This window comes from Lipotes vexillifer, unplaced genomic scaffold (assembly GCF_000442215.2).
Source record: "Lipotes vexillifer unplaced genomic scaffold, Lipotes_vexillifer_v1.1 scaffold792, whole genome shotgun sequence".
In the NCBI taxonomy this organism is placed as follows: Eukaryota; Metazoa; Chordata; class Mammalia; order Artiodactyla; family Lipotidae; genus Lipotes; species Lipotes vexillifer.
Genome location: NW_006795663.1, coordinates 128,890 through 145,508, shown reverse-complemented (window position 1 = coordinate 145,508; position 16,619 = coordinate 128,890). Strand labels below are relative to the sequence as shown.

At 48.1% G+C, this 16,619-nt stretch overlaps 1 protein-coding gene across 5 annotated transcripts in view; it reads right to left on the bottom strand.

The window, feature by feature from the left end:
* Positions 1-13,571, bottom strand: part of PKM (pyruvate kinase M1/2) — a 26,469-nt gene extending 12,898 nt beyond the window's left edge. Inside the window, exons 1-4 of one of the 5 annotated variants that reach the window (XM_007467837.1) lie at positions 4,438-4,525; position 4,126; positions 1,870-2,035; positions 1,212-1,303 (exon numbers count right to left, since the gene is read on the bottom strand). In XM_007467837.1, coding sequence (XP_007467899.1) covers positions 1,212-1,303; positions 1,870-2,023 — 246 coding nt within the window. In that variant the 5' untranslated portion in view covers positions 2,024-2,035; position 4,126; positions 4,438-4,525. Of the gene's footprint in view, positions 1-1,211; positions 1,304-1,869; positions 2,052-3,908; positions 3,971-4,125; positions 4,127-4,437; positions 4,526-13,344 lie in introns of those variants that run through there. The other 4 variants (XM_007467833.1, XM_007467836.1, XM_007467834.1 and 1 more) reach the window with 4 other exon arrangements.
* Between the last annotated feature and the right edge of the window lie 3,048 nt (positions 13,572-16,619).

Genomic DNA, 16,619 nt, shown 5'->3' with positions numbered 1-16,619 from the left:
AATGCCTAGTGACTCCTGCCGAGGACGCCCTGCCTTTGGAAAATTACAGAATGCCATCCATGGATGTCTTAACCTGCCCAGGGTGCCTGCTGAGAACAGTTCATCTAAACTTGGTCAGGCCCTCATGATATTTGGAGGCCGGATACCTGCCAGGCCATAAACTGTTTATGGAACATGGGTTAGAAAACCTACAATGAAGATTCTCATGTTTCCAGAAAGGAGGAATTCACCTCTTAGACTGCACTTCCTGAGGCTTTATTTTTAGCTGAAACTGAACACCAACTTCCAAATGCCAGAGGGCAACCCCTCACCTCCTGACCTTACAGGGTAGCATCTTCTTTATCCTGAACAGGAAATACAGAGGTCAAGAGGAGGGAAAGTTTGCCTCACCCATTCCTCCTCTGTTAATACCAGGATGAAATCCCATGGCCCTTGGTTGAACCTGAAGTTTAGGCACTGTCCCTCAGGCAGGTCCCACACTCCTCAAAATGAGTTTGTTCTGATCTTGGGAACAGAAGCACGAATGGAGCACTTCCCAATAGCTGCCACCTGGTCCCTGGGTAAGGTCCAACGAGTCAGGTCAGCTCATCAACAGCCCCAGCACTAAGACACTCCTAGCAGACTGCTAGGGAAGTATGCTGACTTTATTTTATTTTAACGTACCAAAACCCCCGGGAAGGGACAGGCTGGGAACACAATGCTGATTAGGTAGGTATTATACGCCAGATAGTGTTAGTGCATTAGACCCAGTCTTTACTTGCAATAATGGAAACCCTTCTCCTGGACCTGCCCAGTTTATCTTGGGTCTAAACTAGGCCAGAATAACCTGCAGGGTAACTTACTGGTTCGTCACTACAGTTATGAGCTGTTACAGAAACCCTGGGGCAGGAGTGTCAAGCTCCATGGGTTAGAGGAGTTTCCAGGAGAACCCTTGCACACTTTCCTTGGTGAGGGCTAATGGAGCACAGGTGTTGGGAAGAACCAGGGCCAATTACAAAGGAGGTCTTCTTTGCTTGAGGAGACCTGGCCACTTGAGATGGCAGGAGACGGGGAAAAGGAAGTAGGGATGGGCTGGTGAAGACAATCAATCCTCCCATTGGCTGTAAAACCCACACTTTCTTGCCCAGTCCACCCTGGCTAAATGAACACGACATCCCCACCCCATTTCCTACAAGCTGCCCCAGTGGCCAAACTAGCCAGCCGAGGCACACCTCATGAGTTCCATGAGAAAAGTTCAAACGAGCCACGTTCATTCCAGACTTAATCATCTCCTTCAGCATCTCCACTGATCGGGAAGCTGGGCCTAGTTTAAAAAAAAAAAGTTTTAAAGTCATTAAGTGTTAATTATCCAAAGGAGGAATAACACTTTAAGTTTGCTTCAATTTAAAGAACTCTTGATAATTTTTCCCCCAAATAACTCAAAATTCTTTAAAAAACATACACATGACTATTACTGTGCTAGCCTACTTTCTTGATTTAGAAGGACATCTCCCATTTCCTTCAAATTCTACAGGCTCCATCTAATTAGGAAAGCCTAGGTAAGTCTTGGCCAGCCCTCTATGCTCTCCGTGAAACCCAGACAGATGTCCAACTACAGAATTCTGGTTGTACAGAGCATGTCAAAAAGATCCTTCCCTAGGTCTCTGAGATGCTCTGCTAAGGAAGATACCCTCTAAATTTTACCTTTAGCAGAACGCAGAAAGCATAAGAATTCTTTATTGCAAACTCCTCTGATCAGTTCTCATAAGAATCTCTGTAGCATCTTGCTCAGTACCCAGGTCTGCCACATTTATTTAGTCTTTTCAGGAGAGGAAAGGTCACTGTCTCAGGAAGCCCATGTTTCAGGGGGAGGGGGCACCCCCCACTCACCAATGGTGCAGATGATGCCGGTGTTCCGGGCCGTGATGGGCGGCGAGTCAATGTCCAGGCGGCACATGTGCTCCAGGAACGTGTCAGCCATGGCCGCGTGCAGCTGCTGGGTCTGAATGAAGGCAGTCCCGGCATCACTATGGGGCTTCGACATGGCTTCTGAGGTCTTGGGTCCAGGGGAGCTGAAGAGAGAGTGATCAGTCTGAGAAGCCTGAGGCGGCTATAATATACAGCTTGGCACAGGAAGCTGTTTCCTGCTTACACATTAACTCAACAAGCACGCTTTGTTCAGAAGCCACAAGAAGCCCCGCCACGCTCTGGCTGTGTGGGTGCTCCTCAAGTCAGGCCACGGGCTCACGTTATTGTAAGCAAGTGGAAAAGACCTCAAAGAACAAGTTAAAACCACGTACCCAACACGTGTACGTCCCAGGCATCCACTGTAAGCACGCCTGCCTTACACTGGGCTAATATCTACCTCAACAGCTTCCCTGCTAATCCTATAAAAATAACATCATTTTACATGCACTGCAGGAGCTTCCTCAAAAGGAAGTTGTAACCAATCTTCCAGGGATATAAAAACTCACCCCTAGTTTAGTACCTTGGTGAATCTAGATCTTTGTATGAAAAGCTGTCTCAAAGCTACAAACATCTGCTATGGGGAGGGGCATCCACACGGCCTCTTAACAATCCCCACCCAAACCCAAAGTGACTTTCCTGGTCATAGAGACAACCACTATCCAGGCAGTCCTCTAGTTCTAACCCACAGGACCACTTAAGTCCATTACTCAATTCATCGTAGGCTGGAGTGTAGGTCCCAGCCCACTGACAAGCAATAAAAACCAGTCCCTGGACAGGAAGCAAAGTTCAACCAGAACCCTGAATGCAAAATCTTTCATCCCAGGAATCTCTACCTAAAAATTACATATGGTACTTTTGGTCAGAAGGACTTTAGGACGTACAAAGCAATTTGCATCAAACCAAGGATAACCATAATGGTACTAGTCTGGTTCTAAAATTATTACAATTACATTAACAGGAGAGTTGCACTATGAAGAAATTAACACTTGTCAAATCTTTCCCCCAGCTGATCTTTTCTAATGCACCACCCAATTCCCTTCCTAAGAGTGACAAGTACACCACCCGTAGTGACAAAGACCATCTGTTCCAGGTAATTAATCAGCCCAGGTCGCAATCCTGACCAGGGGCACAACTGCCCCCGACCTTTGCTTTTCTTCATTACTGACTTTACAACTAAACTCACTCAGCCAGTTAGTTAGCTGATTATAGACAGAGACTTGAGAAGCTTCCAAGCAGTGTTTCAAGAACCATCAGGGAAGGATGTGAGCCAGAAGCCTGACATGCCTCATCAGAATGCCATTCCTTTCATCAAGTTTTCAGACCAAGGGTTACTCCTTCTCAAATCCTTCGCCTAAGTGCTTCAGCCCAGGCTCAGGAACAAGCCCTTCTTTCACCCTGTCCCACCACCTCCTAAATCTCAGGGCTCCAAATCAAGGCACCCCATACATGTAACCCTTACTGTCTCCTCCTCCATCCCCGACTCTGTGGCCTCTCTGGGTGGCTCGAACAAAGCATGCATCTAAACCCATCTCTGCCACCCTCAACAAGTCCAGAAAAGCCCAAGAAGCTTTGCAACCAGTTGTGAGTGAATTTCCTGTAAGCTATTGAAAACTGATGGCTACAAGTCCCCAGCTACAGAAACTGAATCTTTAAAAATGAGAAAATAAGATACCAGCTAACTATTCCACATGGCACATATACTGTTCCTTTCAGTGTTTCCTGACTCCCTACAACATACCAGGTACCAAAATGAAAACATCCTCTCCTCCGTGACCTATTTGGTTTTGCATCCCTTAGCACCAAGTACTTGGGGGTATTCCAGTTGTTCACTGAATGATGTTTCAGAGTATCTTAATGCCTCTTTGTCAAAATCAAAGTCATACCTATGTCCCTTTCCCCACAAAATCTGAGGAATTTTTGAATTCCTGACAGCACGGCCTGGGCAGCCAGGGTCCCTTTACCTGCACTCACGGTTGAAGTAGGGTGTATATAGCTCGAGAGCATCTGGGCTCAGGTGAGTCTGGCTGTTAAGGGAACATTATTGAAGAGATGGTGCCCGGTGACACACCAAGGCAACTGGAACACACAGGCCTTGCTGTGGCCTCCAGGCGAAGGGAGTCATCCAGTGCGAGGACTGTACTGTGATCTCAATGAGTGGGTTGAAGTAACTAACCCGACTCTTCTTAAAAATCATCAGTTGGGGCTTCCCTGGTGGCACAGTGGTTGAGAGTCCGCCTGCCGATGCAAGGGACACGGGTTTGTGCCCTGGTCGGGAAGATCCCACATGCCGCGGAACGGCTAGGCCTGTGAGCCATGGCCACTGAGCCTGCGCGTTCGGAGCCTGTGCTCCGCAACGGGAGAGGCCACAACAGTGAGAGGCCCGCGTACCGAAAGAAAAAAAAAAAATCATCAGTTGGATCTTCTCTAGACCTGAGACATTAGGGTCTCCTTGCAAAGATCCGGCTGGAGCCACTGATTATTGGGTCACACCTTGTGTTCTCTGGGCTTGGGCTTCCAGTGACATAATGCTCTTTTTTGGCTCAGGGTGGCTCCTTGGTCCCACCTGCAAAGACTGCTCGGAGCTGAGAAAGGCTTGCCGTGCAGAACTGTAAAAGGATTAAGGTAAAAGCTGAGTGCACCTAAAGCTCTTTGGGGTAATGGAGAAATTACCTTAAAAACCAGGTATCCAGGTAGTAGTAGGTAGTAGCTGTTCCTAGAGATTCAGCTATGTTATAAATGAAAACACAGAAGCCACCCAAGAAAATACCAAGAAACTGGTAACAGAAAATTCGCAGGTAAGACAGTTCTTAATGGCTCCTTTGCGATGCTTTATCCCCTCCCCTAACACCCCAAAGATTGCCTTCCTTTAAAGTCTCTTTAAACCTTGGTTTACTAACATTTCACTATTCTATACAAGAACCTGGTCCCTCTCCTTTTTCTTTGGGGAGGGGGGGCGGGAAGGGGCAATAAATTAAACATATATAACAGGACTGGAAGGATATATAACAAAATATTATCAACATGTTACCTGGGTGGTAGGATTACAGCAAATTGCAAATTTCTTCTCCTTACTAAAAAATTTACTGATACTAAACACTTTCATAATAAGAAAATTACAAATGTACCTCTTCTGAACATGATATATTTAAAAGCATCCTGGTAAAAGTGTTGGAATTAAAACAAATGTGAAGCTCCCTGTTCCACTGTTCAACTGCTGCTCTAGGCACTTCAGGAATATTCTAAACACAGTAGAGGTGGGATAATGCATCTTAGGCCCTAGATCACAAACGTACTGCAGGATAGTTTCACTGACCGAAGAAGGTCAACCGTGGGAATTCCCTGGTGGTCCAGTGGTTACAACTTGGCACTTTCACTGCTGGGCCTGGGTTCAATCCCTGGTTGGGGAACTAAGATACTGCAAGCCACACAGCACAGCCAAAAAAAAAAAAAAGTCAACCTTCATCTATTCAGAATCTCAAAGTGCAAAAAAAAAAAAAAGAAAAGTTAATATGGTCCATAGGACAACTCTGTGCCAAAAAACCTGTTAGTCACATGCCCAAATCCAACAAAATTCTTTTCCTGTTTAGTCTGTCCTCAAGCATCAGAGCAAAATCTTTGTGACAAGGATATTTTGGTACAGAAGGGCTGCCTCAAGGACAGGAGATGCTATTAGCAGATACAATTATACTGGGCTCAAACACTAACCCTATTTCACCATCTCAAATTAAATCTGAGGGCTTCCCTGGTGGCACAGTGGGTGAGAATCTGCCGGCAATGCAGGGGACACAGGTTCAAGCCTGGTCTGGGAGAATCCCACGTGCCACGGAGCAACTAGGCCCATGAGCCACAACTACTGAGCCTGCACGTCTGGAGCCTGTGCTCCGCAACAAGAGAGGCCGCAACAGTGAGAGGCCCGCGCACTGCGATGAAGAGTGGCCCCCGCTTGCCACAACTGGAGAAAGCCCTTGCATAGAAACGAAGACCCAACACAGCCATAAATAAATAAATATTTTTTTTTAAAAAAAATCTGAGGTCTGCAAGCTCTGATCTTTTGCTTAACCAGGTTACTAGGTACAAAAATAACAAGTGAAATTTTGTTTGAGTGCATTTGCACACCAGCAATCCAAAAGAGCTGGCTTGTCAGCAAGTCCGTCCATATTCCTACAACATCTCACCACGTCCTTAAAAGCCCTCTATCAAACTAGGGACTTCATGTCTCATGCCCAGGTCACCAACTGGTTTTCTATCCCCTCAGGCTCTGCCCCGGAGCCTCCCTTGCAGGGAGGGTCAGGGCTCTCCTGCCCAATGAGCCTCTTCTCAATGAGCACAAGCTGCCCATCCTACCTAAAACACACTCTGGACTCTCCCCCAGCCCCTGGACAGCAGCCTCAGCGGTGGTTTCTCAGGGCGGGCCTCTGGAAAGAACTGCCCTCCCTCCGGCTGGCTGTCTGCATGGTGCCTGCCAGCAGACGCGGCCAGCTCATGCCAGTCTGACTCACTACAGCATCCTCCTCTGCAGGAGGCACAGACATGCAGAGGCAACCTCCAGCCAGCCATGGAGGCCCAGCATAGCCACCGATGGCAGCAAATGCTGTGCTCAGGTATGGGAGCCTTATTCTTGAGCCTGAGCTCCTGCTGTAGGACCTTCGTCAGAGCCATTTCTCCTCTGTGAGAAACGAGACAACATCAGAGGCCTTATTGTGTGTGGGCCGAAAGGACGGAGCAGGCACAGTCACAGCTCAGCTCCAGGGGCCCCTACTCCCACCTTGCCTTTCTCAAGTGGCTCCTGGCTCTTTAAAGCTATAGTTTTGTTTATGCCAGACACAATTCTTTGGTCACTCTTCAGAAACCTGAGGGTGAAAATCATAAAAGAAAACATACCCAACACCACTTAGTGTCAGTACTGTTGGCAGGTTGTTCTGGGAAAGAATCACGCTTCACTCCACCAATTCTAGCTTTCACAAAAGCCCACATCATTCTGCCCTAGTAAACCAGCCTGGCCTCTGAGCCCGCATCTGCATAAAATCTTTATTTAACCAGCCAGGGCTCCCTGCACCAATTTTTGCTCTGATGCCAATCTCACCATACAGACTAACTCAATGATGATGGCACCTGGTACCTATGATTGTGCTTCTCGCTCTGACATCCATTTGCTACCTACACCTCTTAAGTCTACAAGCCAGCATGAAGGTCTGATTCCCAAATCTTCAGAACACCAACATCCGTTAGAAAGTTTGCATCACAACGTGTTGGACAAGGCATTCAGGCCAGCCTGCTCTCTAGGAGCTCTGTTCCTAGATGATGGAGCAGAAAAATGTAATTCCCAAGACTGGCACTAATCTGACTATGGTAGCAAGAAGATCAAAATGGGTGCTGGGCCAGCCATAGAACCTAATAAGGTCTGAAGTGAATGGCTGTTCATCCTCATATACAGTTAGAGTAATGACAACAGTGTATTTGCATATGGAGTGAGGCGAGGACAAGCAGTTTTTAGCTAAGAGATGGGAGTTGTATTAAGTCCATTCTACCCTCAGCAGGCCCCATAACAGAAAGCAAAGTCTGGTGTCACCAGGTTACACAAAACAAAATGAACCGACATGTAGATTCAAGTAAAATTCCCTTCTCTTTTATTCAGGGCTAGAACTAAGTGACAAACATTATAAGCAGGAGCCCAAGGTCCTATTTCAAATCCGAGTGTGCAATAGGGCACAAAAGCTGATATTAAATGAGCCACCCCCCAAAAGGACCACTCAGCTCCAGGGCAGGAAGTCCCGACAGAGAAACCTCTACCATCTCAGATGCCGAGGATTTGATCGCAGATGCTCGGAGAATAGAACTGGTTCAATCTGAAGGAGGAAGTTTAGATGAACCTTTTGCTGCGCTGTGTTCCTTACTAGGCTTAAAATTATGAAGCAATGCTTCAGGGCATGATATTTACACTCTGGAAGCAGCAAGGAACCTGGGACACTCATTTGGGGCCTTTGCAAGTCAGGTACAACACCAGGATGGGTCATGGCCTCAGCAAAGGGAGGCACTGGCTCAGCATTTAAAGGAAGAGCTGCCCTGCATCGCAGCTGCAGGGAGAAGGGGGGAATGAAAGGAGGAAGGGCAGTGCCAGCTCTCCCAGAGCACTGACCTAGTTAGTATACCTGGTCTTCCTGCAGTAACCATCACAGGTTTGCTGCTATTTTGTTTTGTTTTGAACTAAAGAAAGAAATATTAACATCTGTATTTTTACCACCCAGAACTGACCATTAATATTTATCCAGGAATTCCCTGGCAGTCCAGTGGTTAGCACTCTGCACTTTCACTGCCAAGGGCCTGGGTTCAATCCCTAGTTGGGGAACTAAGATTCTGCAAGCTGTGCAGTGCAGCCAAACAAGCTGTGAAGTGCGGCCAAAAGTTAAAAACAAAAATCCATATTTTCTTTAGACTTAGAACAAAAATTTATCATTATATACAGGTCATTTTTCCTCCATTCCCAGGTCTCTCCAACCCTTCCACATCCCATCATGAACTTTGATACCCAACCAGTGTCATGAATTTTGTATCCTTCTAGTTCATTTAAGGGTGTCTGTATCTATACCGAACCCTATGTTATTGCTGTCTTCTAAAGTACCCTAAGTAACATACTGTAAGGCATCATCAAACAACTTGCTTTTCCAGCACATTTAAGATTTGTCTAGTTGGTACACAGATCTACTTAATTCATTTGAACTGGTATACTAGTCCAGTGAATAACTAGACCATTTATGTATTCCCTTACTGGCTGGTCATTTCCCCATTAAACCCAATTTTTCCTCATTAATCAATACTTATAACAACTCTCCTAGTACATGTCTCCTTGTGCAGGTGTGAGCTTCTATATCCAGAGATCAATTCCTGGGCCACAGGGTATGTTTATTTTCTATTTTACTAAATAGTGCTGAATTGCTCTCCAAAGTGGTTATATCCACTTACAACCAACCAGTAAAGTGATTTCTTGCCTTCCCACACCTTTGCCAACACTTGATACTGTCAGATTCTTAAAATGTTTGCCCATCTGATGGGTGACATGTGTTAATCTGCTCTCTAATGTAATAACAAAAGAGGGATATTAGGTATCAGGATAGTTTTGTTTACCAAGTCTTCGTTTCCCTGACTCAACTAGATCAAAACTCCAGCACTCCTCCAAAATGTGTACGACTTTGTCTCATATACCATGACTGACTCAGCTGAGTAATTATTTTGCGCTCATCACCTGAGACAGGAGGGATACCAGTTGTCTAAAGTTAAGTGTTATCTGTTGGTTGATTAAATGTTTGGAAGGGCTGAGACTCCTTTCAGAGAATGTTTTTTTTTTTTTTTAAACTGCATCAGCTGAGCTGGTCCATACTCTGAAATGCTATGACCAGCAACCTCTGCCCTATCATATCTGGTCTTGGCATCTCCCCCACTAAAGCCCTTATCTGACCTCCAAACACAGCTTGCTGGCGTCAGGAAAGAGAGGCTTACAGTTCCCCAGGAGTTTTGCCTATAGAAAGAACTGGGGGAGGCCACCAGAAGTACTGCAGGCTGGCTCTCCCTCCTACGTGCAGACCAGCACAAACCAATGAAGGAAAAACGGCTGCAAGGGCGGGGCTGCACCACTTGGTGGCCCTACCAACCTCCCCTCCTAAGCTGAGCAGTAATAGCAGGAGGCCAAAAGGTAGAGCAGAGGCTGCCTGACCACCCACGCTGGCTCACCTTCCCAAAACAGCTTCTTTAACAAAGCCCCAAATAATCAGCCTATTCATTTATCTAGTCTAAGGCTGGCTTGTGGTTAAAGAAGAAGAAAAAAAAAGAATGGTCTTCATTTAGTTCTATTCCTATCTGTATCAGAATTGATGCTTAAAGTGATGACTCAAGGTCCTATAAGACCGTTCACGAAATAAATCACATATTTCACAAGATCCTCAACAAGGTTGCAAGAAAACTCTGCTCCCATGGACAACTCAGTCTTGCGCTGTACCAGTTAACTGGGGTTTGACTGTGGATATTTTGAATGATTCAGAAATAAAGATAATGTCAAATGAGTCATTTCCCGCTACCTTCACCTCAGCTCTTATCCAAAATAACACACCCTGGTGTGCCTTCATGAAAGCTGAAGAAAAATAAAAAACCCTGTAGTGAAAGTTTGTAATCAAGAGTTGCATTTTTTTCCTACCTTCCTGCTCTCAACCATTTCCTTATTTCTTCCACTGCCTCAACATTAATAAACAGCTTTAAGAAATAAAATGGCTTTTCCTGTGACCCCACATTAATGTCACAATACTCAAAGCACAGAAGCACCTCCCATAAGGTGCTAGCTGTCTGGAGTAACAGCTACCAAACTTGCCAAATCACTGGGGCTGCAATTCTTAAAGACCCAATAATGCTCTTGGCTAAACTGTGAATTCAACACTAAAATTATTTACTTCTAATGCAGTGCTTAAAGTGAGAGCAGCTGCCCTAGACAGAAGACTAATGTCCATATACTTAGGCTCAAGTCCAGTAACTCAGAAATGAGTTCAAGGACATTCTTTAAGTCATCGTTATTCATGTCCACTACAACCCGTATTCCCAAAATGGCTGCCATGCCCACTGCATAAGGCTCAGAAATATAGGTGTGCAGACTGTTATCACCTGGGCATGAGGCTCTGCCATGCTGCACCTAAGCGCAGTACAGAGAGCCTGGGGACCTCCACCAACCATTTGTCACTTAGTTGAGACACTTTTAACTGGGGGAAATGCATGCTTCATTATTTGACTCACTGAAAGGGGAGAGGGGACTTTTTAAGCCGGCAAAGACCACAATGCAGTTTCCCCACTCACCCAATGAAGAGAGTTCTCTTAAAAGCAGATAAATTCAAAGGTTGAGTCATCTTCCCCAAAGCCTCCCCCACCTACACACACAGACCTGGTGATGGGTTACATACTCTTCCCCTCAGAACAGCCCACTGCATTCCCAACAGCATCCTCAGGCAACCTGAGGGCAAATTACTTGCTAACAATGCTGCAGAGTCCTGACTTAGGCCCTCCTCTCTACCCCAGGGAGTGGCCACACCCTCATTAGGGCCAACAAGGAGCTACTGTCCTTTGCCTCTAATCCTAACCTCACACTTAACCAGATGGCTGAGCAAATCCTAGAACCCTACCAAGAGTGGGTGGGAATGGAACAGGTGAAGATTTCAGTCTTGGGGTTCCAAGTATGTTTCTACTCTTGTAGATAAACACCAAAGGCTGCAAATTATCCCCCTCCTGCCTTCCTTTGTCTAGAGGACCAAAGAGCCCCTGTAGGAAGTGGAGAGTTGAAGAGCAACATTATTAGTTACTCTGTAAACACTGTACCAGGACCCTGGAGGGGACTGGTTTCCAGGAGATGTCTGCTATTTAGAGAGCCTGATTCCCAAAGATTAACTATGAGTATGTGGTTTGGGGATGGCAGACAGAAGAGGAGCCCTTGCACTCAATTACGATTTAAGTAATTGCGCTCAGTGACCTAAAGAATACATTTGGAGGCATCTCACCTGAGATTAGACACTGCACTGAGTATTCAACATATATCCATGTAGGTGTGTATATATCAACCAATCCTTTCAACAATCAAGAGGAAAAATGTTACAAGTTACACATGGGAAACTGAGGTCCAGGATTAACTCCCACAATTACTCATGTCAGTATGTTAATGAGTTAAACCTGACCTAGAAAAAGCCTGTTTCCAACTTCCCAATGCCTCTGTCAATCATGCCCGGACCTCAACTATCAGGCTGATTTGTGCAGAGGAGGATCAGCGTCCTGGGCTTCAAGGACACAGATAAGAAGCCAAGGGATGCCTTTCCATTACTGGGTCTTTAAATAACCTTCAGACTGGAAGGTGCTTTCCTGCTTCTTCAAACCCAGTGTGAGGCCTCCTCCCCTCAACCCCCAGCAGGAAGTGTGTACCTTCCTCACAGCACTTACCACTGATAACTTTCATGTTCTTTCCCTAATTAGACGGTGAGTTCCGTGGGCTATAACCATTTTAGCCATCCTGGTGTCCACGCCGCTCCCCAAAACAGCTCTTTACACACGAGTTTTTACTGAGTGAATGCAGGCACGTGGCACCAAGCTCTTGACGTATTTCTACTCTCCCCATAACCTGCTCCCACCCCAACCCGTGGCCTCCGCGCTCTACAATCGGCCGCATCTGTTAAGTAACATGAAGCAGAGGCGGGGAGCCAGGTGAGTGGCTCGAACGCAAGGAGGCCTCTGAGCAGCATGCGGAAGCTTGTCGGGCCAGAGATGGTGCTTGGCCGGTAACGGGCCCGAAGGTCAGTGGTCCACGATCCCGCGGGGCGGAGCGGGGCGCGGCAGGGCGGGTCCCGGGCCGCTACGTGCAGCCCCGCCTTGGCGGGATGGAGCCCAGTAACCTCCTAGGAACAAGAGCAGCCCTGCGGCCGCCCCATCGTATTCAAGGCGGCACAAAACAGGAACGCGCCACCACAGGGCAGCCACCCTTTCTTCCTCTGCAGCGGGGAAGACCAAGAGTTACGTAACCCTCTAGCTGCGCCCCGGGCCGCCACTGTATCTCCCCGCCGCACGCGAGCCAGCCCGCCCATCCGCAGACCACTGCACTTCGGGCGGTGACGCCGGGACGCGGGCCCGGGGCTGCAGGCGAGCCCGAGACTGGGGAACTCTGATGGAGAAGGGGACAGGACTGAGATGGGAGACCGAGGGGCGGGGGCGGGAGAGCAGGCGGACGTGACCAGAACAGAGGGGGAGGGGCGAGGACGCGGGTGGCGAGAAGGAGGCTGCAAAGAGGGATGCGGTGGAGCGAACGTGACCAGAGAGGAGGGGGAGGGGCGGGAGCCAGGGCATGAATCGGGGTAGGTACGAGGAGGGGACAGAATCCGAATGGAGGAGGGACGGGGGAGCGGAGCTAAAGAAGGAGTTTCAAGGAGAGGTTACAAAGAAAGCATCAGAATGAGGCGGACACGGACAGGATGAAGACGAGAAGCGAGTATTAAGGGTGAAGGGGAGGAGACGAGCGTGGGGGGGAGGGGGGAGGGAGACTGAGGGAGAAAAGGATCAGATTAGGAGAGAATAAGGGGAGGAAGACGAGGATGGGACCAGACAGAAGAGAGAGGGAAAGGGAGGGGAGGATGAGACCAGACTGGGGGTGGGGGAAGGTTAGGGACTGGGGCAGAAATGGGGCTGGCTGACCCATCTGCCTTCAGAAGAAGCAGGGGCTGGGGGCTCTGAAGAGGAGGCCCTAGGCGCGAGCAGCCTTTCTCGTCTCTTCAGACCCTAACCGGGTGAATCCAAGATGCCACGGATCCTGCGCCACACTGATTCCGCACTGGCAGGGGCGACGGAGCCCCGGTGGGGACGGATGGCCCAATCTCTCCCCAAGCTCACCTCCGACGTCGTCAGGCTCGGGATGCGCTGCTACCTCACAGAGGTCCGAAGGGTCGCAGCGCGTCGGTCCAGTGCGGGGATCAGCTACCTCAGCCTCAAGGTTATCCCAGCTAAAGGGCCGCCGCAATCCCTCCGCCGCCCCGCCCCCCACCCAATCCTGGCTCCCAGCTCGCGGGGCCCCGCCCCTCTGCGTCCTCGCCTGGCACAGTCACCTTCAGTAGGAGTGCTGAGGGGGCGGAACGGGCGGGCAGGTTGCAGTCTGGAGGAGGACTACATTCCGTGGCGGAAGGACATGTTACATAGAGTCGCAGCAGTGACGTTCTCAGCGCCCAATGGGGAAGCTGCGAGGCAGCAGGACCCGCCCCCGGGGCTCCGGGGACCTTACCCACCACCCCCACCCCGCCAAGGTCCCCCGGCGCCCGGGCCACCTGTTGCTGCCAATTTGGAAAGCTGGACCAGGCCTCTTCTCTTGACCCTTGGCCCAGGCCGCCCCAGCTGAGCTTCCCTGGCCTATCCAGATGATGCCTAGATTTATGGGTCCCCAGGCAGCATTCCCCCAGCCCTGCCCTGCGACTCCCCGCCTCCCCCCGCCCGGGTGCCCGCTCCACTGCACACCCCGGAGACTGAGCCGAACCCGAGGTTCGCGAGCCCGAGATGGGATCAGAGGTGAAGGATGGAGACTCGTGGGATGGTTGGAGGTCTGGGCCGTCTTCGGAGGGGCTCCGACACTGGAACGGGGGTAGGGAGAACCAGGGAGGGCGGAGTGTGCGTGGAGCGGGAGCACGAGGCCCTTTTGTTCTTGGGGCTAGAACAAAGAAGGAAGTTGGGACCATGTGAATACTTATGTAGGGTCTAGAGTCCTGCAGAGCGAGTGCCTGAGAGTAGAAAGTGAATAGAAGGTATTAATATTTTTTATATTTCCATCAGGAAATGTCAGAACGTGAGAGCCCATAATGTCTGCCGAAGTAAGCACGTCTGTTTCCAAGCTTGTGTGTTTAAATCAATTATTGCTGGAGCTTTTCCTACATTCTTCTCTAAGACATTTTCTGATTTCCCAGTAATGAGCCAATAACAAGTGATGACAGCAGTTATCAAAGAACCAGCTGTTAACTCTTGTCATCTTTCAAGAGAGCAAGTTTTGAGAGCAGATACAATGTTGCCTCGTTAAAAATCGTGAATACTATTATCTTAGGTTCTTTCCTTTTCCTGGAAAATGAGACCAAAGGGTGTGACCTGCTCAGGCAGACGCCCTGCCTGCAGCTGAATCACAGGCCTTCATTATGCTTTCCTGTTAGCTCAGATAAGCTGACAAGGAAAAAGTGACCACCTAAATTTGTTTGAGATAAAATATTTTAATTTCTTCTGTAAGTCCTTTCTGGTCCCCTTAGTTGTAGACAGGAAGTAAACGCTTGGTTATTGAGGTGGTAAGAGCACATGAAGTTGCTGAGAGGAAAAAAAGCCATTCCTCACTAGGGAGAATCAGATTCCTCCCTATTCAGAGAAAGAGAGATGGCATAAATGGCCATCTCTGGCCCTGAGCTAAACATGAACTAAGTACAGTGGTGAACAACACTGGAGGGGCAATATCTGGCCAATGCTGGACTATGTTGCATTTTAAAGATCTAAATCTAGATGTATTCCCATGATTGAAAAGCACGTGTATTAAACTGAAGAGCTGATGGCAAACTACTGCTCTTCAGTTACAGATATTGATCATCCAATAGTTATAAAAATGCTGTCCATGAAACTTTGGCAGAGACTAATCCACCATATTTTTGCTCACATTAGATGTATAGTGAAAATTTGTCACAGAGTTTAAGGTGGTTGTCATTACTTTGCTGAGAAGCAGCATAGTACAGAAGCAAGCATAGGTTCCATCATATTTAATTCCAATTCCACTCACTGGCCCTATGACCATATCCTGTAATTTAATGAGTCCAGTTCCTTAAAAGTAAACTGAAGACAATTCTTGTTCCATAGGGTGGGGTTTGATCAGATGATGTTTGTGAATGAATATAGCACATGGCCCAATAGGGGTCCTCTTTGAGAACTGACTAGTCCTGGAAGTGTTTCCTTATGACTAGTGCCAGAACATATTTCTCAATTCAAGTAACTGTTTGCCCTTCCCTGAGCCATCCTCCTGAATCAAAGCTTCATTCCTTTGACCCAGCAACAAGTAACCCCAGGGCTACAGGAAACGGGAGGCTGAGGGAGGACACAGACTCCCCTGGAAGCTAGCTCCTCCTCCACGAGCCAGTCCTTCCACTGTGCTCATAGACCTGGCAGGATAGGAGAGGGGGCTGCTAGGTTCACTGGAATGAGGTGTGAGTGAGGGTGTAGATTGCTGTGTTACCTGTTTGGATTTTCGACCATGGAATCACAGAATCTGGAGTTTAATGATTTAACTCTTGATGGTCATTTGGAGTCCCTGGAGAGGTAGGTGTGTCAGCAAATACCCCCAACCAAACCCTGCAGCCTAAAGACAAGCCTTGGCCCTGGTGAACAGGGTAAGGTTACAGGTTTTACCATTACGTGACCTCTTGGCCTCTGCCTGAAATAGCACTGTTACTTCTCTCAGGCCAATACGGTTTCCAGGGCAGCCCATTGGCCTGAATGTCAGATTTAGAAGTGGTTATCACCTTAGACTTCATATGCCCTTTCCAGAGCCAAACCAAGTAGACTGTAATTTCTTCTATGCCTTCCTTCAGATTCCCAAGGTCTCTTCAGGCCCACCAGGGTGGCAGAAAATCTTAATTCCAGAGTATCCCCCAGACAAATCGTGGAAGGAAGAGAAAATTGGCCTTTTGGAGTTAGGGATAAAGAGAGAACAGGTTGTCTGTGGGGGAAAGGGAAAGATTCATGGAGGGGGACACTTGGAGGGGTGGTTACCACAGAGATGGGTATGGGAAGCCCATTCCAGGGTAAAGGAACAGTAAAAAAATGTTTTCTGAATGCAGCTGTGAGGAAATGCCTTAGAAGGAGGGAAGATCTTGAGGAGTCCTTATTCAGTCCAGTGCAGGAGGTACTGCGTCAGCCAACATGGCCTCCAACAATTTTTCTCTAGCCCAGAATTGCTAGGGCTCACAGGACAAAGCCTCCTTAGGGTGGGTTAGTCCTATCCACCAAGCCACTCCTGTGGAGGCCTGTGCTCTCTCCTTTTTCCCCACAAGTGTAGCCAGAGCTCAGGCTCCCTAAGATGCAAGTGGAACTTGTAAGCAGACTCTATTCCCCCAAAGTAATCCAGATTTAGAAGACCAAGAAAGGCATCAGCAGGA